The sequence below is a fragment of the Ammospiza caudacuta genome, chromosome 2 (assembly GCF_027887145.1).
Source record: "Ammospiza caudacuta isolate bAmmCau1 chromosome 2, bAmmCau1.pri, whole genome shotgun sequence".
Taxonomy (NCBI): Eukaryota; Metazoa; Chordata; class Aves; order Passeriformes; family Passerellidae; genus Ammospiza; species Ammospiza caudacuta.
Window position 1 is genome coordinate 46,398,898 of NC_080594.1, and position 25,000 is coordinate 46,423,897.

Sequence of the window (25,000 nt, forward strand, 5' to 3'; positions counted from 1 at the left end):
CCACACACTCAAAAGTGCTCTTTCTGAAATGTAACTAACTAAGATTCTTCTTGAAATCTCTGGGATATCTCATAGTTCTACGGGGAATCTGCCATGCAGTGGCATCTTTAAGAGCAATAAAATGACACCTGAGGGTCACTGCACTCAGGCATGGGACACTCTTGCTGAAGAGAGAAAGAGGCTACCACTGGGTGACCTCATCACTAAGGAAGATTTTTAAGAGGTGGAATCTTTAATTTAAAGCTAGTGGGGGAAATTCTGCCAGCTCATGAGTTAAAAGCCACAATCCTCTTGTGGTTCTAGACAGGAGGAGCTCTTCTGAATTGTGTCATTTTTATGAACGTGTTATTGAGAAACATATCTGTCCTTCTGTTATTTTTGTCTTTTTTAAACATCTACTCTGGGTGTGTGGTGTACAATCTTCATTGCTTTAAAAAATTCCCTGCTTATTCTGGATGAAGAATAGAATAATACATGCTTCCTGCTTCATGGGTTGGTTGAGCAAGTCAAGATGAGGTTTGCAAGCTGTCCTGAGTCATGTCATAATTTCCCCTGCTGCCTCTCTACTGCACATCCCCAGTTGAAAAAGAGCAGGAAGGAGGTGAAGGGCTGGTGGTCCAGGGCAGCCTGAGACTTTCCTGCAGGTTCAGGGGGAGACCTCTGACAGGACACTGCCTTTCCCATCTGTGAATGGCTTCAAGGACAACAGGGAGGCATCAAATACTGGTACAGATAAAGAGCAATAGTCCTGCCAGTAGTAACTGTTAATGCTTCTCTGGTGCCCTTCATTCAGTGACCTCTAATCTCTTTGCATACATTGATTCAAGCTGTATGGAAGCTCTGAAATAGTTCAATATAATTTCTATTTATACATCTATACTGGCATATAATTTATATGTATAATTAAATTAAACTAAGAATTCTCACTAGGAAGCATTAGAAGCTGCTTGGATTAAGTGGTGTTATTATAAAAAGAAACCCAAACCAAAGCATTTGAATGCTTTTGTGGTATGCAAATACTTCTGCTGAATGAGGAGGCTCAGATTTTTCCTTTGCTGTGTCCAGATACAGAAATTGTATAAAACTAATCTGAGAAGCTGAATGCTTGAGTGGAAGAGTTTGTGTGTATGAATCATATGAAGATTATCCATAATGCTCAGCATTCTGATCACCCCCAGCAATTGTAAATTTTGTTAATTGCATACTGTATGCTGATCATGACAAGCAGCATAGGTAGGATTCAAATATTCTCTTATTCCCTTCCCTGCAGGAGCATATGTTAAAAGACATAATATTGATTAAGGACAATTCCTGTTCAAAAAACGCAATGATTGTGTTACTAGTGTACTGTATCCTTCTCTTTTAGGTTATTCAATACTTCAAGCAATTATGGAAAAAGCAGGACAAAATAGCTGGCAAGTCAGTGCCATCTGTGTGGAGAATTTTAACGATGCCAGCTACAGGCGGCTTTTAGAAGATCTGGACCGAAGGCAAGAAAAGAAATTTGTAATAGACTGTGAAATAGAGAGGCTTCAGAATCTCTTAGAACAGGTAACACCTGCTTTTAATGTTGCTGTAAACATGTTACTGAAACTCCAGATGAGATTGTGTTTTGTTTATTTTGTCAATGGAAATGAAATTGATTCTTTTAAGTTTTATTTTTTTTTACTTCATCAGCCTATATTTGTATGCCCACTTGCCTGTTCTGCTCTCTTTTCATCTACAGTACTTGTCCTAGCAGCTGGCATGTCAGGGCAGGGAGCCTCTCCTTTCCCCCTCAGGACCTTGGTGGTGAAAGGTGCCAGCAGTCAGGGCAGCTGCACATTTGGTCCCACTTCCAGCACCTCCCTGCCTGATGCCTCCTGCATCAGGGTCAGAGGGCTGCTGGAACAACAAGGTGTTGTTGAATTGCCACTGTGTTCTTAGTCTGTACCTTCATGGGGGTAAAGCTCTGCTTTGTTTGAGGGGGGAAAAATGTCTATTTTAAATCCATTACTCTTTCTGCTTGCCAGATAGCAGAGGTCGTGTATATCTAGCCATAAAAAGTTTTAAAATTATTGTTTGAGATATTTAAACTGATAGTTTTATCACCTTAGCAGGGTATTTAGGAACACAAAGAGCAGTGAATAAAAGTGCTGTTGAACTGGGAAGAGAGGTCAGGTTCTTCCATCAGTTATCCATGGAAACATGCTGCTGGGGAAAAAAATACTGGGTCAGACAGACTGGCTTCCACTGGGTAACATCTATACCAGTGTGCAGAGTGAATATCAAACCATGCTGCTCTGATGTGTCAAATCTCTCTCTATGCAGTGTTTATGTGTAAACTGTTTCTTAAATAATGGAAAAAACAAATGATGCTTTAAAAGAAAAGTTTTGCCGAATGACAAGAAAATCACTTACGTTTAACTATCTGCATCTCTTATGATCTCACATATTACATTGCTGTGGTGCAAGTTCACTGTTGCTGCTGCAGGAATTGCAGGGAATGAATGCCATCTGCTGGTGCTGGACTCTCTGCCACCACTCTCCTTCTCTTGGTTAATGTGTTAGAGAATTTTTAAGATTTTGTTGCAAAACCATTCATGATGCATCTGCCTCTGAAGTCACTGAAAAATGAAATGTCATTTTTCATACAGAAATTCATAAAATATCACTCAAAAATGCATGAAATAGTACTCAATGTCATATATACATCAATTTTACTTTCACTGGCAGGAGGTAAAGAGAGAAACTGAGAATTAATAGTGTGGCTGATATAACAGGAAATTTTTCTATGACTATTGCCAAGAAAAGAACAGACAATGCTATATATTGCTACAGATACTCATTTGGCCCTTACATCTTTCTTTATTCTGAATGCCATTATGTTTTAACATATACCTTCTACAGCTTGTAATGAAATCCTCCCCCAGGTCAGCCTACATTGTAGTAAAACAGAACACCCATGTGAGGGTCTCCTAAATTACATTCAGAAAAACAATTTCTCCCTCACTTCTGTGCATGCACATGATGTTACCTGATTTCTTTTACATGGCATGCAAATGTGATATAGAAAAAGTATGTTCTGTTACCACAACTCTTGAAGTACACCCACCATCCTGTGTGGGTGTTCATAGTGACTATCCACTCAGTTGCAAAGGAAAATGAAGTCACTGAGTACATGTTTGGATCTCACTGATCTCACGTGTACATTTTATTTTCATCCAGGAGCTGCTACTTATTTTCCTTCTAAATCGGCAGCTACATAGTCAGTTCATACAGGTCTGGATTTTGCATGCCTGAAGTCGGTAGCTAATGCAAGCATGTTAAGAAATAAAAATGGGGTTTGTGGCCACAACAGGCTGAATCAGACATGGTGAGTTTGTCTCACACCTCCACAGGACAAGCCTTAAAGCTAATTGAGTTTTTTCATTAACTGCACAGGGAGAGTTGAGGGTAGGAGTTAACAACTTACATGCAGCATACTTGTATCACTTTTAGGAAGTGATTTATCTGGCTACTGTCTAATTTTGGGTGGGATAAATTTTACCTAGGAAGTGAGCTTTTTTTTTACTTGTACTTATGTTATTTGCTCCTAAGTGTAAAATCTGTGCCCTAAATCCATGCTACTGAACTGAAAGAAACTGGCTCGTGGGCTTAGAGATTTTTTGTTCACTCAGTAGTCATCGTCTATACATATCTACCATATACATATCTATATTTGCATGACCTAATTAAATTGGAAGTCATGTATATGCCTGGAGATTCTTTCCATCCTTCTAAAGTACCATCACTGTAAAAGCAGGAATGGCATTAGAGCCAGGCTAGAGAAAATGTGCATAAGCGTTGCAGCTTTAGTCTCCCCTGTGAAGGTTCTGGTCTTCCTAGACAGGCTGACCTACAAATGAGCCTGGGATGCTGGGTTGGGGTTCCAATATGGCCCTCAAAGACCAAATGCTGCCTTGAGGATGGGTAGTCAGAAGCAGTCTCAGAAACAAAGCATTTAGTTTTCAAAAAATGGGAATGAAGAAATTAGCAAAAATAGCCCAGTGTAGAAAATGCAAAATAACAGCCATTTTCAAATATCAGCCATCGACTTTTTCCCTTTGCTTGGGGGCTTTAATAACCTGTAGCAGACAGGTAAGTTGGCTTCACAGCTTCACAGCTGGACTAAAAGTTGGCGTGTTCTTCCCTGCATACACTGAGGAATTGATTAAGCTTCAGTGAGTCTAATTAACTCAACTTCTTTCCTGCCTAGTTCTCCTGTAATTGAGAGCCTAAGTTGTGACTATACTGTAATACTTTGCAATGTACAAGTAAATGTTCTGCAGAACATTTAGGAAAAGTAATTAAATCTCAGTAATGAGACCATAACTCAAAGTGCTTTGCCCTTAAATCTGCACTAATGAAGGGAGGGAAACTGGCTTGTGGGCTTGTGGGTTTCTTCTCAACTGACTGCCCATGTTAATACACATTCACACTTCTCATGACTGTGTATCTCAAGCAGTGAAGACTGGAGGCGTTTCCACTGGCTGTGTTGTCAAAATGAGCTAATGTGCTCCTCCCCAGCCCATGCCTGCTGCCCACTTAGCTGACCTGATGTTTTCTGCTCGCTGCCCTCTTCACCTGCCAGCAGACAGAAACAGCACTTTGCTGTTTCCTCACTTCTTGTATAACTTTATTGTCACCATTTCCTATTTCCTTTTGTCCCTATATTTCTTAGTTCCTTAGTCTTTCTCATATATTTTCTCCTCTCTGTGTATGTCAGTGTGTGTGTGTAGAAGCTACCCCCCCACACACTCTGTATCTGGGACTTGTCTTCACAGAAGAGTTCTCTCCTGGAGCCCAGTGATGTGTCTGAATTCCAGAATTCCAGACTCCCTCCATGCACAACCCAGGATATGCTATTTTTATCATGAGATCTTCCTTTTAGGTTTTATGTAGCTGTGATATTTTGGGCAGGGCCAAGTCTGTATTGCTTTTTGTGGTGAAATACAGAGAAATGGGGTTTGATTTTTAGATTTCCATTCTAGAAAGGGATAGTAAGGCTGCCATTACATTAAATCCAGAAGATGGATTCAGCTTGCACTCAAGGGTTTGTGTCTGAGTTGCTTGTATTGCTCCCTTTTGTCTTCATCTCAGCAAAGGTTTCACATTTTATCACTGAAGGATATTCTGAGACTGTGATGGGTTTCTTAATAAAGCTGTGCTGTCGTCTTTGGTCTTGTTCACCCACACAAGACTGACTTGGAGGTATTTGGGAATATTTTGCTTGGTTTTGGTGTTAGTGTCCATGGCTCAGCTTAAAGTCAGCTTTAAACATAACACTGAAGCAAGACATCCATTTCTGCACACATGAAAGAGTTGTTGCCTCTGTGATCAGTAAGAGAGACAGTGTCTTCAGCCTGAGTCAGCAGATCTCCACCTACACTTGATCATCTGCTGTAACATAAGCCTACCAAGATAATTTTAGATCCTTTTCATCCTTTATTCTCAGGATGGTGAAAGAATACCTTATCTTCTTAACAGCTTAGAACAACCATAACCAGGAAGACCTTTTTGTTACCTGGAAGTGAAACTCATCCTTTACGCTCCTCTGGCAGATCTTACCATCCTGCATCCTGGGCTCTGAGAGACACCACACCAAGACTATTGCCAAAAGTGTTTTGTTTACTTGCCCCTTTAAGTGATGCACATGATTTGCCTTTGCGAAGGGCAAGCAGGCCTGCAGACATGTTGTTGACCAGTGTAGTCCTGGTGTGTGGCTGGGGGTGGTGTGGGTCTAGTCCGGGGCTGTTCCCTCCCCGTGGCCTCTCAGGGCAGCCTTGGCAGTGCTGGTGCTTGGGGCAGACCCACAGTCTGTAGCACGAGGAAATTCAGTGCTTGACACGACCACTGCTGCTCACCTGCAGGAATAACCTCCGACTGGTGTGTTTCATTGCTGAGCAGGAGCGCCCACAGCAGTAAAATAAGATGGAAAGTAGGGAGCAGGGGGGTTGGGACTCAGTAATCTTTAAGGTCCCTTCCAATTCCAACCATTCTAGGATTCTATGATCTTACAAAGATCTATTCCATGTCAGCTTTCCACATAGCTTTCAGAAAGTGTGTTTCCATTTTGGAGAAAGCACATCTGTACTTAACGGTTATAGAAAATTTCTTATGCTTAACAGAATGTGTTCTAAAACCTTGTAAGTGATATCACTAAATCTGATTCCCAGTTAATTTACCTAGTCCTTTGTTTCATCTGTTCATACACAGCCATAAAAAAAAAGTGCAACAAATTTTTAATTCAAAACATAAACCAGGATAGTCCTTTATTTGTGTTGCATAAGTGACAAGAAACAAAGGCAAAGCCCCATTTTCCTACGGGCATGAAATTAGGGGTCTTTTTACCATTATCTTTACAGATTACTGGGACAAGACAGAGAAACAGAGCTAAAACAAAGGCACAGAAAGATAAAATGGTATCTCCACAGTTTTATGTAACAGCTATAGCTTATATAGCAGAATGCATTTCTAGTGATTCATTCTCTGTCAAGGACCGTTGTGTCCTTGTTTACTGACATCCCTTTTTCCATGGCACTTTCAGCAGGTGGTCTTTTAAAAGCACAAAAATATTCTGTTTGAATGAAAGGATGAAAGTCAGTGAAAGGGATGGAAAATTCTTTGCTTCTATGCCTCTTCTTTACAAGCAGTGTTTCTAAAATGCTCCCATGAATTTAATACAAACAACTTTCTGCTGAAGATGAAATGAATGCTTGAAGCCCATTGTATGATGATTTCCACTTCCTTCCAACTAAACCACTGACACTGGCAGCAAGCTGTACAGCATCTGAGCAGCCCAGGCCAAAGGAGTCATTTGCCACATACGGCACAGCAAGAAACACACAACTGTTCATTGAGAGTTTTCCTTCTTTTCTTAGCCCTTCTTTTCATTTTATTTTTCTTCCTGCCTTTTAAAAAGAGTGTATCTGTTTGCATTTTTGCTCCTTCAGTGAAAATCAGAAGTCAAGTCAGCCTAAGGCTGAAGGGTATTTCTACTAAAATTAGGAAATTATTACTTTAAACTTACATGTATTTAGTGAATTTCTATCTGAAATGCAGAATCCAGGCTTCAAAATAAATATGCTAACAAAAGCAATGTGGGTTTATTTATTACTGAGAAAGCTCAAACAAAACTAATACCACACATCTATTTAAGCTGAAGTTATGAAACCCCAAGTCAGGCATCCCAGTCTAACAAAATCATTATTTTTAATTTTTTTCCCACAGAATTTTATTTGTATTACTATTTATTTATCACTTAATTTGTACAAGTCAAATCTGAAACAATGCAGAAACTAAATATAGGAGGTGGAAATGGTGTTCAGAAGTACTAAAACAAGTGATCTCTCTCTGGTTTTTTAGGGACTTTGTTTTTCTCCTAGTCTACCTCTTCCACAAGCACCATAAAAATTTTTTTTCCCAAATGTGTACTTACTGAGCAAGAAAGAAAAGGCAATTGCCATGGCTAATCAAGGAATGGGTGGAAGGTGTCAGTACCCATGTGCTGACTGGTAGCTGTCAGACAGGAGCTGTAGTGTCCAGGTGCTTCCTGTCCTTTTGGTGGCTAAAATAGATGGGTCTCTGTTCTCCACCCAGCAGCCAGGATTAATAAGAACTGTACAGACTTAATGCCTTACATGTGTCTTAGAGATACTGTCTTCCTTTCAAATATAGCTGAAATTGCCACATGTGTTAAAAAATATTTTACTGGAAAATTGATAAACAGACCCAGAGACAGCTCAGTGGCAGAAAAGTGATTTCCTTAGGAATGATGACAGAAAATATGTAGCTAAAACCACACATTTAAGGAAATGCCATGGTGCTCTCTCCCATGTTGTACGTGCATTTAATTAGTTGGGATACTTTACCTTCAGTAAATACACATTGTAGATTTCTTCCATTATTTCTTTGTTTGCTGTTTTGCAAGCAATGCTGAAGTGTGATAAAACAATGCGGTCAGATTTGAAGACTATCACAGAAAATAATTCTTAAGATTTCAATGAAAACATATTTTATTTGTTCAACCACTGTATTTGTTCTTTTACTTCTTCAGAGACTAATAACCCTTATTACTGGAGAGGCAAACTGTCATTTGCTCAGCCACTGCTGATATCACAGCTATTTCTTATACTTTGTTCAGTAGTCAGAAATGTGTTCAGGTATACAATGCAGTCAGTTCTCCAAACAGATTTGATAGTTACCCTGAAAAGTGTAAGCTAGGTGTCATTTAGGTCATGAGGAATAATGGTATTAACTGTAAATATTTTAGCCCTTTTCTTCTGGTCTTTCAATATTTTTTTCTTGTTGCTGTTAATCTATACCAAAAAGACATGTAAAACAATGTAAGGAAGATTTCAAAAGCATGAAGTACTGAAATTGGAAGTTAACAGTTTTGTTCACCTGTCCCTTTTTCTGACAAAATTCTTATTGTCATTGCATATTAAGGATTGCAGAGAAAATAAGATGCCAGAAGGAAAAAAAAAACCAACAAAAACTGGACTCTTAAATTGGTGGTATTTGTTTTCATACAGATTTTGGAGCTGGTCTTGAAATTCAGACTGTGAAATACTGACATGAGCAGTTCTGTTTCACAAACTAAGAGAATAATTGGGATTGAAGGTCACCTCTGAAGATCACTCCTGGTGCCCAAGGGGGCAACCTTAGATCAGGTTACTCATTTGGCTTAATTTTGAATGCATCCAAGGATGGAGATCCCATAACACTCTTATTTCGTGTTTCACTACTTGACTACCTCATAGAAAAAAAAATAAAATTCCTCATGTCTGGCTGGAATTTCTTGTGTTGAAACCCATGTCCCTTGCCTGTCGTCCCATCATTGTACGCCTCAAGGGAGAGTCAGGGACCCTCTTCCCTACACCATCCCATTGGGTATTTATAAATAATTGCGAAGATCTGCCTGAGGTATTTGTTCTCCAGGCTGCTCCAGTCACAACTCTCTCAGCTTCTCCTCATATGAGAGAAGCTTCAATACCTTTTGGTGTTTCTCTGGACTGTTCCAGTGTGTGCATGTCTCTTTTGTGCTGGAGGCCCAGCAGTGGGCACACCATTGCCGATGCGCCTCAGCAGGGCTGAGCCCAGGGGCAAGATCATTGCCGTGATGGCACTGCAGTTCAAGAGGCTCTTGGCATTGTCTGCCATGAGGGTGCATGAGTGGCCCATGGGAAACTCAAACCAGAAGCCCAGGAGCCTTCTGGCAAGGCCTCTTCCTCTCCAGTGTGTACCCAGCCTGTCCTGCTGTGCTTCGTGAGTCAGGCTGAGAGTAAGGCCATGAAATAAGGCACAGACGTACACAGATGAGCTCCTTTGATTCACAGTACTCTTTTTACACACCTATAGACATCTCTTGGTGTAGAAATACCTTATAAGTGAGTGAACTGTGTGTCATCTTGTACTGAACCTTGCAAATCCGTAATGTGCTTGCATGAGAAACAGCCAGAAGGGATATCGGGTGATCGGATCAACCTCTGTGCTATATTGTGTGACTGCATCTAAAAAAGTCCTTCAATAAAGAGATGCCTCTCCAGCATTTTGTTTCCTCATTCTCTGCTACTGAGTAGTCTGCTTCTTCCTTGTTTCTGATAGCCCTCTCAGATTTTTACCAGAAATTCAATTTAATTGTGTCTCCATAACGACCTTCATGCAAAATTCAGCAAAGCAAGCTGAAAACACAAACTAACTGTAATTGCATTTACCTACCTTTATGTTTACTTCTTTCTGAAAGAGAATATTGCTACTCCTCATTTCTGTTTTCTAGGGCTTTTCATATGCAGTAACGTGTCAGTGTTTGTTTCTATATTTATATAAACAGATATGTCCATAAACACATCCACATGATGGGGACTATATTCAGAAAAGAAATGTTTCTCCTTTCTGCATGAATGGCAATGGATTTCCTTTCTTCTTCCATCTGTAGCAGCTCCATCCTATCCCACTGTCTCCATCTGACAAAGTTGAAACCTCAGCATTCTTTGTGTTCAGAGCCTTCCAGTGTCCACTGTGAACAGCATTTTCTTCTGATTTTTGCAAAGTGAATCAGTTTTGCTGTCAGAGATCATCAGTCGAGCTCGTGGTGTACCAAACAGGCTGATTCCAGACAGTTTTTTCCTTCATCCTGTTCTCCCCAGACCATAAGAATTAAATAGGATGTTTCCCAGTAGATGAGCACTTTTCTCAGCTCTGTCAGTGTTTTGTATCATCAAGATCAAGCCTCATTGCTCATCCAGGGCTTATTTGCCTTTAAACACAGAGGTGAAAACTGTTATGGAGCATCTGCCACAGATTTAATGCTTCAGTGTACACAGCTGAACTGATACATAATAGTAAAAAGAATTGCCATTGCCCTGTGTAGTATTAAAATTTACACATGGATGTAAAATTGCCACAAAGTACCGGTATCATTAATCTTGTAAAAACTGCAAGCCAATAAACTCTAATTAATAATAGCCAACAATTGTTATTAACAAGCAAAATAGGGAAGTAGCTGCCCAGTGTCTGGAATGCTGTTCACAGCTGTCTAACTAAATCAGTTGTTCAGCATGTTGCTTGACACCACTGATTCCTCAGCCTTAGAAAGCCTTGAGATATGTTGCTGAGAAATATCATGTTATGTGTTTGCACTGGAAACCAAATCTCTCTGATAGGTAAAATGGAGCAGATTGTCACAGCAAGAATTAGTAGTAGAAGTAGTAGAAGAATAATTAGTAGGACTAGTAATAGCAGCAGTAGTAATAGTAGTAGTAGTAGTATTACGGTCAAAATGAAAGCAAATAAATGTATGTGTGGAGAAAAGTACAGAAGCCAAGATATTCCCCTCCTTCTCCATCTCCTCTCAATTTGTCTGAGGAGTGCTAAACTTGAAAAAGTAATGTTTGACTGCGGAATTTCTCTAAATTGATGGAGTTGTCAATTTGGCTGGTTTTAAAAACATTTTTTTTCTTGTCTTAGTTTCCAGTGTGTCTACTAACTGAAGATAGCACTTGTCATTTCTGCAATTAATTTAAGTTAATAATAAATTAAAACATGATACTTTGCAATAAATTGCAACATAATACAGGAAGGCAAAAATTAACCAGACACATGAGTTACACAGAGTACTAGCTCCAACATTCCTTCTTCCCTGTTTTTCATGAGCATGGAGATGTGTTGGCACAAAGGATCACTACCACAACACAGATCGGTATTTATCAAGAGACAGCATGGCTTTTACATGTAGTTTAGTGGCATAATGTAGATTTCTTTAGCTCTTGTTTGAAAAACAGCATGGACTGTCTGTATTTTTCCCCAACATCTATTAGATTTGCATTAATGAAATGCAGGTTTAGTTGTGCTCTCACAGAACCACAGGAGCAAATCATTAGCCAAAAAATTTGGCATGTGCACTGCACACAGTAGTATGGGCTAGTAGCAGCATTGTTGGACTTCATAGCACTTCAGGGATGTAGTAGCAGCTCTCTGCATATCTCTGTCCCAGAGGGAATGGAAGATTCATAAAGTGCCTTTTCTTCTTCATTCTTTATTCTCCATGCCTTTTTTTTTTTTCTTTCCCTAGAGGTCTATGGAGTTGCTTCTAAGCAGCACTGGCATGTCAATGCAAACTGATAGTTCTCCTTGAAGGAGCCAGCCGCCAGCACTGCCACCAGCAGTTTCCTCACCCTGCAGAGCCAGGAGGAGCTCTGCACAGGCTCCTCTCTGTGAAGCAGCTGGCATTTTGCACACAGTCCCACACTGCACAGTAATAAGAATGCATTTTGTGGCTGCAGCACACAACTGATGAGGTTTGGACATGAGAAATATTTTATTTCAGTCACTGAAAGAGCAAATAGGCATTAGAAGACAAATGATGAATATGAATGATTTAAAGGATTTGTGATGTGACCTTCTTACACCCTTCATCTCTTTCCTCAATTCCTTTTTCCTTACAAGTCTCCACATCCTATTTAGGATAGGAGTAGGCACAACTTCAGCAGCAGAAGGAAGCAAATAGCTATGTGCAGGGCACTGGTTAATGACCTTTGAGCCACCTCTCCAGGTCTTCTTCCTCTGTAGCTTCCTGCACTGAGCAGGGCTCTCTGCTTTGCCAGCTGCTGATAAGCATGGGGTCTGTGTGGGAAGCATCGTTTTCGGCCCAGCCGAGAGGAGCAGGTGTGCACAGCCCTGTTCCAGCTCAGCACCTGCCTTCACAAGAGAAACAGAGCCACATCTGCTTTGTTTTCTGCCTTTTTAGCATCCTCTCTAATGGCTGTCCACCCTTTCTCCAATAAGAATGCCCTTTTCTGGGCACTAGTTGTTAAAATTAGGCTTGTTTCTCAATTGCTGTTTTTATGGCTTTATGGAAGATTTATCGTAGGTTGAGATATTGTGTAAAATCCCACTTCAGTTGTGGTTTATATCATCACCATTTCTGCTGCAATATTGCAGGTCAGGTCTCAATCTTCTGTCTTTAACAAGTCTCCACTCTTTTTGTATTGCATTAGACAGCCTTCATTTTATTGCAGGTGTTCTTTTTCTTAAGGCAGTGTATTGTGACACAATACCAAAGAGGAAAACCTTTGTTAAAGTCTGATTGGTAATGCACAGCTATCTCCCTTTGAAGAGATTTAACTGAAAATAAGTCCTTTTCACTCCAGCTGTCCTGACCTCCAATCTCCTGTAAATCATAACGAGGGACATTTCACGCTACAGAAGCTAAGCATTATTTTAAAATGAGTTATGTGCAATATCCATTTCACAGTAGTAGAGAACAGAAGATGACCTGGGGCCAGATTCTCTGTTCAGATGCTGATGCAAGTTTGCAAATGGTTTTATCAAAGTCAGTGACCTTGTCACACACAGGAAAAAAAAAAAAAAAGAAAATAATCAAAGCAGACACTGGTAGCCCTTCTTTCCAAGAGTGGAACAGTTTCTGTATTTCCTAGACCAGGCCATTGTTCAGCTAAATTGAAAGAACAGTATTGTATCATAAAGTCACAGAGTTGTGTCAAGAGCCCAAGTTGGATCTCACTGGCCCTGCTTTTATCAAACTTTAAAGTCAATGTAATTCTAGTTACTTTTGATTACCACTGGCATTCTGAAATCAGAATAAGGCATTTTTATAATTGTGTTATAGTAGATCAGCAACTAAAAATTCTCACAATGAACTGTTCTGTTTAGTTTCTTGTATGTATATGCATTATATAATGTGATTAGATCCTAATGCTGATTTGGGTTTTTTTGAAGTTCACCTTTCTTCAGACACGTACATAAACAGTAATATTTGGGGGGGAAAAACAACCAAACAAAATTGTGTTAGATTCTGAAATAAACTTGATAGCCTAATGGCCTTAATATCTCACTATTTTTTATTCTGTCCTGTTTCGTTTACAGAAGTGAGATATTCACCAATAGTGTGACTACATGGTAGTATATGGAATGACTCTTGTCTTCCCTGTTAATAGCAATTTGGGAAGCAGACTATATTTTCTTACTCATTCTTCTTAACACTGATGATTATTTAATAATTTCTTCAATTTTACAAATAAAAGTATAAAAAAAGCTCCAATTCTAGTTACTAGTCACCTTGGTCATTGAACTAAAAACCTGAAAATCAATATGCAAAAGCCACTGCAGCATCCTGCTTACAGCTGCTCTCAGCCTTTCCCAAAGAAGCAAGGTTTACCCTTCCCAGCAGTTTCTTCCTTGAGCAAACTGAGGTCACCCTAACCTCCCACTGTGACAAAAGCTAGGTGCACTATGTTTGTGTGGTGTTTAAGAAGCCAGAGTGGGAGTACAGAGTGAAACCAAATGTTTAGAATGTGTAAGTGAGGAAGTACTGCATAGCCCATAAGTATTATTGTGCATAATGTGAAAATACTTGCTGGATTGCTGGCACTGGGACAACTATGAATCAGAGCATCCTGAAGCAGGGAAGAGCACAGTTACACGTGCAGAGGGTTCCTCCTGACCTACCATGACCCTGACCTACTGTATCTGCAGTTTCCTGGTGTTCCACTGCTTGTGTGACAGGCACAGCCCAGCTCCGATGTCTCAGCCCTGCTAGGTTTCACAGCTGGCCACAGTGTGAAAGCTGTGTGAAGCTCCCTGACAGAGCCACCAAAGGTCCCTGTGGCAGCACTGCCCTCTCTTCCAGGACATTGCTTTTGAAATTAAGGAGTTCTGACTGCTCATCCATGTGCTACATGAATCTGTCACCTGCTTCACAGATGCTCAGGGTCTCTCTAAGAAAGTGCAGCCCACAGGAACACAAAATATCTCAGCTGGAACATGCTTTTTTTTGCAGTCATTCTCCTGGTTCCTGAGTTTCACATTAAGGTGATGGACTTGGACTCAAAATACATGAACTGGTTTTTATTTGGATGATGCTAAACAAGATGTGCCCTGAAGTGTAGTGAGTTCAGTCTGGTGACCAGGTTAGATGGAGTCCGTTGTAAATCCCTGAAATTTATGCAAGGGATGCCAGCTCCTTAGCACCAACACTTGCTCACAATCTTATCCCACCAGCTGCCCTATTTGCTAATGTAGATGTTAGACAATGCCACTTTGCCTTCCCTCTGGGCTGTGATTGAACTTGGCCTGTTGGTCTGAATTGACACATGCACAAGGAAGCACCTGGGTTTTTTAAGTACCACCAGATTTAATGAACTTCTGTAGCAAAGGCTTTCTGGAACACTCTGTCATCTGACAAAATCTCAGGCCTGTTTTGGTTTCTGGGTAATATCTACTCTTACATTAATGGAATGTGGAGGTCTCATCTCAAAAGTTTAGCAACTCTTAACCAGTTAAAGCACAGAGAAGGAAAGTGAGAGACTTCACATTCCAGACTGAATAGCCGTCCAGCTCCACTTGAGTTCATTGCCTCAATGTCCTTCAGGGCAGAAATGCAGTGAAGTAAAAGGGGGTGGTTCAGGTAGCAAGAATTCATATCTTGGTTTGTAGATCATACTCTGCATCTTTGAGTATTTGAGAAAGAAAGGTGACAGCATGTCTAGTTTTGATATTCAAAACTATGACATGTTTACAGAAAACTATTTCACTAAACAGGCACTTTTTCCCAGGACTATAACCAATTCCCAGTTTTCAAAGTCTGTGTGATCAATAGCTGTAACACTTTCCAAATTCCAAGTCAGAATTGTACCCAATCTTGGTTGAAAATAGAAGCCATCACTTTTCTTTTCTGGCAACATAATCAACATTTTTAGGGTGAAATTCATCTCAGTTAACATTAGGGAAATAAAATGTAGGTGTCTGCATCAGAGTTAATCCCCATCCCCATCTTTCTAGTCAATGCAGAAAAATACACACTTTCAGGGCACAAGGTGTCTAATTAGTTTCACACATGTGCTTTAGAATAAGCTGAATCATTTCCTCAAATTGACTGCTCTTTCCACTGACTGTAAGGGAAGTTAAGGCAACTCTGTGATACATAACTGTGTACTTGTGTCACTCACCCAAAGAAACAATTTTGAGAGAATACAATGAAAACATCAAATTTCAGGTTTTTCCAAAATGTTATGTATTATTCACATCAAATCCAAGAATTCTGAAGTAGTATCTGCATGCATTTCCTAGGAACAAGCACAGAAATAAATCTCAAGAGGAGATTTGCCCAAGATAAGGGTGAATAGATTAAGAACAGGTCCGAGGAGAAAGAATTGGGAGATGTTGGAACTAGATGATCTGTAAGGTCTTTTCCAATTCAAACCATTCTATGATTCTATGATTTTTTATTATGTCAGTCCACTTAATAACTCTCAGGTTGTAATGTGGTATTTATTTTAAAATGTAATTTTTTTACCCTATATCAGCTTCCCTGTAATGAGGAGGCAAATACTGTATTACCATGCACTGCTGAATGAGTACAGATGTATAAGCTTTACTGGGATCACAAATCATAATCCTGATTGGAATCAGGGATCATAATTCTTTTGAATCCAGTTTCAAGGCAGGACTTGAAAATTTTTATTATATGGGAAAATTCATTACTTGAGAGTATCCTCCTCACATGTGTTGAGCTTGTAATAGGCAAAGTTGTGACTTCTCCATCTCTACCGCGCCCAATAAAATGTCAGCAGTGGTAATAAATCACTGATTTGGGAGTTTTATTAAGGCTAAAATTCATTTATACCAAGGGTAACAGTCTGGTCATGGCTTGGGTGTCTAGTGTCTTTTGTGATTTTTTAGGCTTATGTTTTGGTTTTTAAATGCAAGCACTTTAATTGTAGACTATTGTCCTGGTTTCAGGCAAATTTAAGAAGGAAGTCTCCAACAGGGTCCCTCTAGAAAGCAAATTCAAGCAGCCCCTCCCCCTTCTCTTTGGAAACATAAACGTCTTTCAAAAGAAGTGGTAGAAAACCATTTATTGAACAAAGTATTCACAAACATGAGAAAATTAATAATATTAAACAATGGAACCTCTCACTGTTCTGAAGAGATGGCAAATTCAGAGTCCTTTTTATAGGCTGCAGCTCAGATCGCTCAGTCTCTTATCAGAGCCCCCACTTTCATTCATAAATTCTGCACTTATTTTAAATAAAAAAGTAAATTAGGGGGTAGGCTTTCTGTCTAGTGTGACATTTCCTCCTTTTGAGTTCGTATTCCATAGATAATTGCTCTATTTGGTAAAATAGTATATACTACAGTAACATTTTCAATAAGAAGGCACTCAGATTACCAGTTCATTACTTTACTCACTGTAATTTTAGCTTTTTCCCATTATTAAGCCCCTGGAAAGATATAGTTACATTATTGTAAAAAGACTCCCAGCCTAATATTACCAGTGCTATATATTTCAGTTTATATCTAGCTTTCTATGAAAGCACTTTTATAGAGAAAACATTGTTTTTCCTTTTTTTGTCTTATTTCTCTCCCACAGATTGTGAGCGTGGGAAAGCATGTTAAAGGATACCATTATATTGTTGCCAACCTGGTAAGATACTTTTCTAGAATTATACCCCTACTCGGTAAGTGAAACACTCAGTTTTACTTTGAAGTTATAGCACTTCACACAGCATTTCCCATTTGTCTCTAATATGTGCTTGTACATAATACTTTCTTTATGATGTGTAAAAGAACTTGGGTTTCTTATTGCAGCTATCTAGATATGAAGGGCACAGTAATATAGTAAGTAATACTTCTAAATTTTATCAAAATCAAGGTAGGAGAAAGAACTGATACATGTATCTTGGAGCTGAATTAAACTAGAACTATAATGATTTTTGACTTATCTTTTTATTATTACTAACACAAGAACTCTAGAGATAACTTTTATACATTCCCCGGGGAACATGTATTTTCCAGTAAGATCAGCTATTTCCAGTCAAATTACTACTTCAGTATTTTTACTTTAAGGCTAAACTGGACATTCACACAGCTAATGTTCAGAAGAGGGCAAAGAAAGACCAAATGCAGTATTTTATTATTTAAATGACTCATTCTTTAAGCCAAAATACCTGCCTGGCAAAGCACAGTGAATGTAGGACAGAGTATAATGCATGCTTTAAACTGTTTGCTTTCTACTCACCCTCAAGGAATTTTAGTTGACGTGAAATATTTTATTGTGCTTTGCTGCACTTGAACCTTCACTTAGTACCACTTCAGATTATATTTAAAGCCTCAGGTGTTGCAAATGAGACATCTGTACTCTTAAGTCTTATAAACTAGATCTTTCGGCATTACAATTTTGTAGTTCCCCGAGTAATTTTTCTCATGTAAAATAGTTGCTGTAAACAAGGAACTGGATGTTGCAGTAATCTGCTAGTGAGGTATGCAGTGGAGACAGGCACATCTGATCTACTTCAGCAGGGCACACTTTGTTATCTACTGTCTGTTCAATTATGTGGATAATACAACGTCCTGATGCGTCACCTTTTATAGCTACTGTCAGTAACCCTTAGGACATGAATCAAATCTCTGTCCTTAACAAGTGCTTTTCCCCTGGGATATTGGGCCCTTACCCCAGTACCCCGCAATTTTTTTCCTAAATATTTCTAGATTTTCACTTGTATTTTCACTGATAAGTATCAATCAGAGGAATTTAAGAAAATTAAAATAAGATGCTTCTGAGCTAACCTTAGACATAGCAGCCAGGAAAGGAGAAAGATTTATGCTTGCTTCTTAGTGCTTTGACAGTTTGTGTTATGCAGTTTGTTGAAGTTCAGTTCTGTCTCTAAAGGCAAAATCTAGTAAAGAATTTTGCTGAACAGATTAGCCAGAGAAACCAATAGGTCAGGAGATGTATGTGCTTTATCTTCTCTTTCAGTGTTGGGATTCACTCTAGGTTTTCAATATATAACAGATCTAAGAGCTACCAGAATCCTTTTTAACAGAAGTGTTATTTTGATGTCGTTTTCCTTGCACTAACAATGAGATCCTCATGTGCTGTCTCTGCCTTCTAATGTCTAATATATTACCTCATTTTCAGTCTAAACGAGGAAGACTGGAGTAAATGTATTTACAGAGTAGGGTTGTTCATTTTTTAACATGCAAAAAAAAAAAAGGATGTATTTTTTAAAGCATTAGTACAGTGCTTATTCCAGTCTGACAACTTTAATGGAAATTGGATTAAGCCTTTAATATTCTGCACACATTTTTCAGTTTATTTGCCAAAGGCACTTCTTCAAAAACTGTCTGCCATTCCCAACAATGTGTTGCTTAGCTGTCAAGACCACCCTAGCAATAATTTTGCAAATCTATTTCTTGGCTTTTTTTTCTTTATTACACAAATGGAAGTTATGAATGAAGGTTCAACATTATTTCCTGGTTTAAAATTTTGCCTTCTAATGGAATCCTGCTGCTGTGCATTCTTTATGCTGCCATGCTGACCTAGAACAGATTGGACCCACAGTGGCGTAGGAGGGAAAACAAAATCTTAAATTGATTTTCTAGGGATTCAAAGATATTTCTCTGGAGAGATTTATGCATGGGGGAGCCAATGTGACTGGATTTCAGCTAGTGGATTTCAGTACTCCAATGGTAACTAAGCTGATGCAGCGCTGGAAGAAACTGGACCAGAGAGAATACCCAGGATCTGAGACCCCACCAAAGGTACTCCCCAATCTGAAGCACTACCAAAGATATCACTCCAGTGTTCTAATTTCTTATTAGCATTGTTGATTACATGAACGAAAACTTTAATATTTAGGCAGAGGAGAAGGCATTTGATCTTACTATTGCTGGCCATTAATCATGCCTATCCTTACATTTATATGTGGAAATGAAAACTGCAACACATTTTGCTGATGTACTTAAATGTCTGTTGTCATTTATTCTCCAACTTCACCCCATTACCGACAGCAAATAAAGGTCAAATGCTTAACTGACAACTTAATTTCAATAAAATTTACATTAATTAGTCTAATTATCTAGGTTTCTTTGGAGTGCAGATCTTTCCTGACAGATGAATTCTTCTGGATGAGATACTACTTTAACTGTAAATTTGCTACCTTTAAATTTTCGTATGGGGTTTCCTCTGGAAATTTTCCACCTCAAATCCTCATGTAGAAATCACAAGCAGGCATGATTTTAAAGTTAAATCTCATCCCAGAGTTCCTCTATCCTAATCCTTCACAGAGTGATAAAAGATATTTTTTTGACATATAATTTTCCTGGCAGGCAAATCACAGCAGAGCTGTAAATATTACTTCAACAAAGTAGTTCTGTTATTATATGCACTAATGCGTGCCAGACATGCTTGAAAATGGGCCCCTTTGTGCTGGGCACTATGCAAAGATATGCAACCAGCCCTCCCTTGGCTGGGACATTGGTAGTTTGGTGAAGTCTAGAGAGAGCATCAACATGGCTATTACAAGACATAGCTACAGAATTCAGTGACAAAAAAAAACCCCAAAAAAACAAAAAGAAACAAACCAAAACCAAGGGCTTGGAATGAAGACTCCCCAGTTACTGGTGACAGAAAAAATTCTACCTATAGGACACCTTGTGACAAAAGCAGGATTATTCTGTCTGCTTCTGAGAAGTCAGCATGATTAATTGGAATCACACATAATTCATCTCAGGATAACCAAAATTTGAAGCTATAAAGATAAATCATATCTCAAAGACCTTATAATCTGCAAGACAAAGGAAAGGAAGGAAATTAGATTTGAATAGCGGAATTTGAATTTTGGAAGTTAGCATGCATATCAGTAGCAGCCCTGAGCATGTGAACAACATTTCCTGATGCATTGTTTTTATCAGAGGACCATACTGAGAAAGCACCCCTTTGTTTATGTGGCTCCAGGCTAACATCTGCCCAAGACTTGTTTTAAATGTTTCGTTTGGCATATTATCTACCTAGAGCAGTTGCTGTAGTTAGTGTAGAAACACAGACTGCTCAGGGTACCTATAAGGCAGAGATTCAACACAGGTTTTCCAATAGGAGGAATCTACTCTTGATCATTCCTAACAGTTCCAGTAGCCTGAATGCCTGCTCATCAGCTGCGCATTTTTTCAGTTTTTTTTTTTTCTCAGTGAGTTAGTTTCCTTTTTTTTTTTTGAGTAGGTTGGGTGGATGGGGTTATTCCCTATTGTGTAAGACAAGTGGGAAAAAAAAGGAAAAATACTTGAATATTTCAAGTTTAATTTTTTTTCTTTTTAATTAATTCTTAAGATGCAGATTTTTCTACCCTTAGGAAATACAGTTTTAAAGCTGTACCTACTGCAATGTCCTACATTTGTCCCTTAGACAAAATTGCTTTTGATTTTGAGGAGAGCTGTTTTCTAAATGAAGGTATAGAAACGGCTGCATAATGAATCAAACTAGAATTATCTTGAAACAGCAGATTTTTTTTTTTTTTGTCAACTCTGAAGGGCTGTGTTTGTCTATCTATTTAGTATACATCTGCATTGACATATGATGGAGTACTTGTGATGGCTGAAACTTTCCGTAATCTTAGAAGACAGAAAATTGATATTTCAAGGAGAGGAAATGCTGGTGATTGTCTTGCCAACCCTGCAGCCCCATGGGGTCAAGGAATTGATATGGAGAGGACATTAAAACAGGTAAGGGGAGGCTTTGTTCTAGTGATCTTCTAGAATTTTGGATTTTAGAATTTTGGACCAGTTACATGCTATTATGACTTGCAGAACAGTATACACTACGGTAGTAATAGGAGAGGGAAAATTATTTTTTACTTGGAAATTGCAAGCAGGTTGGACTGTTCAGGTTGTTCTGATTTGTAACTTGGAATGAAGGCAGAGAGGAACTACTACTTTTTGAAGGTACTGTTAGATCTTTTGAGACAGTTGGAACTTCCTCCACTGTACTGCTGAGTTCATTTGTTACTATTGCAAATAACCTGCTGTACAGATATTGTCATTTAAGAAAAAAGGTATAACCACATAATATAACCTTTCAAATATGTTTCTGTCATCTTCAATAAAAGTAGACTTCTCCCAGGGAAATCACATAGGTAGTTTGAGGGTTTTTTCTTTAAAAAGAAATAACCCAGAGCTATGGGTTATTTCAGGATTTTGAATTCCTGATGAATATGGATGCCTAGAAAGTTCCAGATCTCTGTCAAGATGATTTAGCCTTTCCTTTGAATGGGACAGTAACAAAAATAAAAATCCTGCAGTAGAATTTAAATCATTGCAAATGAGGAGACTCCACTCAGGAGAAACTGTTGAGGAGAAGTGACTGCTGACAGAGCTCGCAGCTCCGTGCCTGGAAGCCAAGGATTCAGTCCTGGAGAAAAATCAGTAGATAGAAATGGACAGAGGGAAAGAGTAAGTGATTTCAAGCCACATCCTGACTCTTAGGGAGAGAAATAAAGCATTTTGTATGCTTCACATATTCTGTGCAGATGCACAGATCTGTAACAATTGAGAGAAACATTAAGTCAGGCTTCTGTGGCAGGCAGACAGCATGAGACTTCAAATTCTGCCAGAGAGGTTTTCATGGCCAGATCCTGGTAAAATCAAAGCCATCAGCAATATGGCCACGACTTCTTTGGGACAAGGACCACTGCTTGGGTGTCCTTCAGCGACACAATTAAGTGCTGGAAGAAAGAAGTGTTCTGGTTTCAGCTGAGGCACTGGTGGTGGGAAACTGCCACAGCCAACTGGCCTTCTTCATTCTAATGCTTTGAAAACACCCTTTTCAAGCTCTATCCATATCAGCCCTGTATTATCTCCCCTGATAGTAAGCTGCTTTGCCGGGGCTAAGGTTGTTGTCAAGTGGGAGTGGGAGCTAAAAAGACGTGAGCTCAGGCCAGACTTCCTTTAGGTTTTTACATATGACCCCAGGAGTGATGGGAATAGTAAAAAATGTATTTCTCTTTAGAACCTGCAGCTGGAAGGTGTTGATCTGCGCAGCATGAAGGAAGGGAAGGTCCACTTTGTGTCTTTGTTAGCAGTTAGATACTGACATATCTAAGCCTGTTTTGAGCATGGTTTGACAGGAAAAACGAATATAAAGAAAGCAGCCAACTTTATTTCTTTGAACTGTTCTACAGTAGGGTTCTTACGGCAATCTAAGGATGTAGCCAGGATAACTTGTACTGCTCTGTGACATTTGAAGTAAAAAGCATAAGACTGGATCTTCACAATGGTTTTTCTTCTATTTGTAGGTTCGAATACAAGGCTTGACTGGAAATGTTCAGTTCGACCACTACGGTCGCAGGGTCAACTACACCATGGATGTCTTTGAGCTGAAAAATACTGGCCCTCGGAAGGTATGTGCTGACATTGCTATCCTCATACCATATAAATGAGTTGTGTATGATGAAATAGTTATGCAGACTTACGTTAAAGTGGACTCTGCAGCTGGAATAGGTATAATACACTGAGTACATGGATACTTCTGGTGAAAGCAGGTTTTACCTGCATTTTCTACTAGATGCTATGATTCAGTGCCTCAAATTGGGGAACACAAAAACAAGTGTGCATCTTGGACTGGTGGGATGTCAGTCAGTCAAACATACTAATGAATATCAGTTGGATGACATGTTGCTAGGCTGCTGGGTGCAAATGGTCAGAATTCTGAATAGTAGATATTTCTTGTATCTTATCCCAAGATTTCTGTCTTGAAAATTACTTGCATTTTTAAGCAAGTTGATTTGTACATTCTGTGCAAACATGAACCATAGGCTGTAACTAACACTGGGCTTTTAAGGGTGAAAGGATAGAAGAGGAGAGAGGAGGAAGAGAGAATGACCTGAATACTTGCATTTTCTGAAATTTATTGCAATATCTAATCCTGTGTGCTTGATTGGCTTGGTTGCTTGCAAGCAAATGCACATTAATACATGTCTAAGCAGATCCTTCATGACTGAATGCTCATTATCACTCAGCCCAATCACTTTGAAAATATAAGCTTGGGTACTTTGTTGATCCTTTCTCTTCTGCGCTGAAATTTGTCCATTTATCATAGAGTAAAACAAATAAAAGCAGAAAACGTACTCAAGCTCAAGGATTTTCTCTTTTTCTTTTGAGTCATTTTGATCTATTTTGCTTATGAGGTCATCAGAACAAGAAAAGGGGGGAGGTGATGATGAATAGGGTACTCATGGCTGCTTGAGTAGGGCCAAAGCAATCAAAATTGAGTTAAGTAGTCCTCTGCTGTTGGCCAGAGGTGACAAGTGCAGTAAATACTACCAGGTGAACTGTGTGTCCCTGGAGACAGTTACCGGCCACAGAGCTGAGGAGGCAGAGTGCTAAACTGCAGACCCAGAGCAGAATTACACATTTGGATGTAAAAATTGCCACTATATCACAGCGTAGAGAGGCAGACCAAAGCAAGGCATGTGCCTGCATATAAGGCCTGTTGGTGCAGTTGTCTTTTGAAAGTGTGACAGATGGCTGAAGAATAAATTGGGAAAGGTGATTTTGTCTTTCCTCTCTTGGGAAGTCTGCTGTCTTGTGCCAAAAAATGTGTCTGATCTTGCTACCAGCCCTGCTTCCTTCCAGTCTCCATGCCACACCATTGCCAGCCAGGAAAATATATGGGTGGTTAGGGTACACTGGAGGAAACAGTGAATTATGCCCTTTCCATCCTCTGTTCCCTCTTGTACTGGAGGAAAGACAAGGTGCAAATAGATGTGTTTAATTAGGTCACAACTTCAATAACTCATTAGGGAATTTACTTGTCAGCAAACTTTTGTAAAGGGTTGATGTTTCAAGCTTTGTCACCTGTTATGGGGGAGGTGTCGGTCTGGCACCACTGCAGGGATGTCTCCTTCCTCTCTTCTTGCCTGCAGTTTAAGGGGAGGGTGATTGCAAACAGAGGAGCTATGTCTGAGCTGTGCTAGAGGCCCAAGGAGCTTTTCTTACCTTTCAGTCATGCCTCTCTGCTACTCCTAAGTCTTTACCTGTATTTGACATAACAAGTCATAACAGCTTTGACAGATCTGGCTACACACAAGAATTTATTTCTCATGTATTGGATAGTGCTTTATATGTGATCATTGGACCAGTTCTGTAGTCCAGCCTGACAAGTCCTATATAATATGTGAGAAATGACTGTACTTAATTGAACTAAGAGGCCTTCACTATCAATGTCTTCTTCTCATGTCCAACATAACATGACTTATGAGTCACCCAGCTGCCTTTCCAGTCAGAGTAATGCATGGATCTAATCTTTAGAAAAGTGACTTTTGTTGCCCACAGCTTTAAATATGTGAAGAGACCATTAAAAAATGGCACAGCTAGACAGAGGCAGACTTCCACATGGTTTAGTAAAACAGGAAATATTAGCCTATGCTCACATTAGTTTCATTTATGCATCACTTCTTACTTGGTTCTTCTTTGCAGAGCAGTAACAAAACCTGCTGGTGAGGGGAAAGGGTGGGAGGACAAGGATCACAGAGATGTAATGGAATGGCTCCTGTGAATGGAGGGTTGTGATCAAGTCATACAGGCTTTACACTGGTGCCCAGGCACTGGACCAGGGCCGATGAGCACAAACTGAAACACAGGAGGTTCCTTCTGAGCATTAGGAAATACTTCTTCATACTCTGAGAGT

General features: G+C 39.4%; 1 protein-coding gene across 6 annotated transcripts in view; it reads left to right on the top strand.

Annotated features, from left to right (window-relative positions):
• The window catches only part of GRIA4 (glutamate ionotropic receptor AMPA type subunit 4), a 215,653-nt gene that overhangs the window by 123,820 nt on the left and 66,833 nt on the right, over positions 1-25,000 (top strand). For all 6 annotated transcript variants that reach the window (XR_009274416.1, XM_058800332.1, XM_058800331.1 and 3 more), the window contains exons 4-8: positions 1,367-1,551; positions 16,913-16,966; positions 18,925-19,083; positions 20,872-21,039; positions 22,608-22,712. Coding sequence is in view for 5 of the 6 variants with exons in the window: in XM_058800332.1 (XP_058656315.1) it covers positions 1,367-1,551; positions 16,913-16,966; positions 18,925-19,083; positions 20,872-21,039; positions 22,608-22,712 (671 nt within the window). In the remaining variant the exon portion in view is untranslated. The remainder of the gene's footprint in view (positions 1-1,366; positions 1,552-16,912; positions 16,967-18,924; positions 19,084-20,871; positions 21,040-22,607; positions 22,713-25,000) is intronic.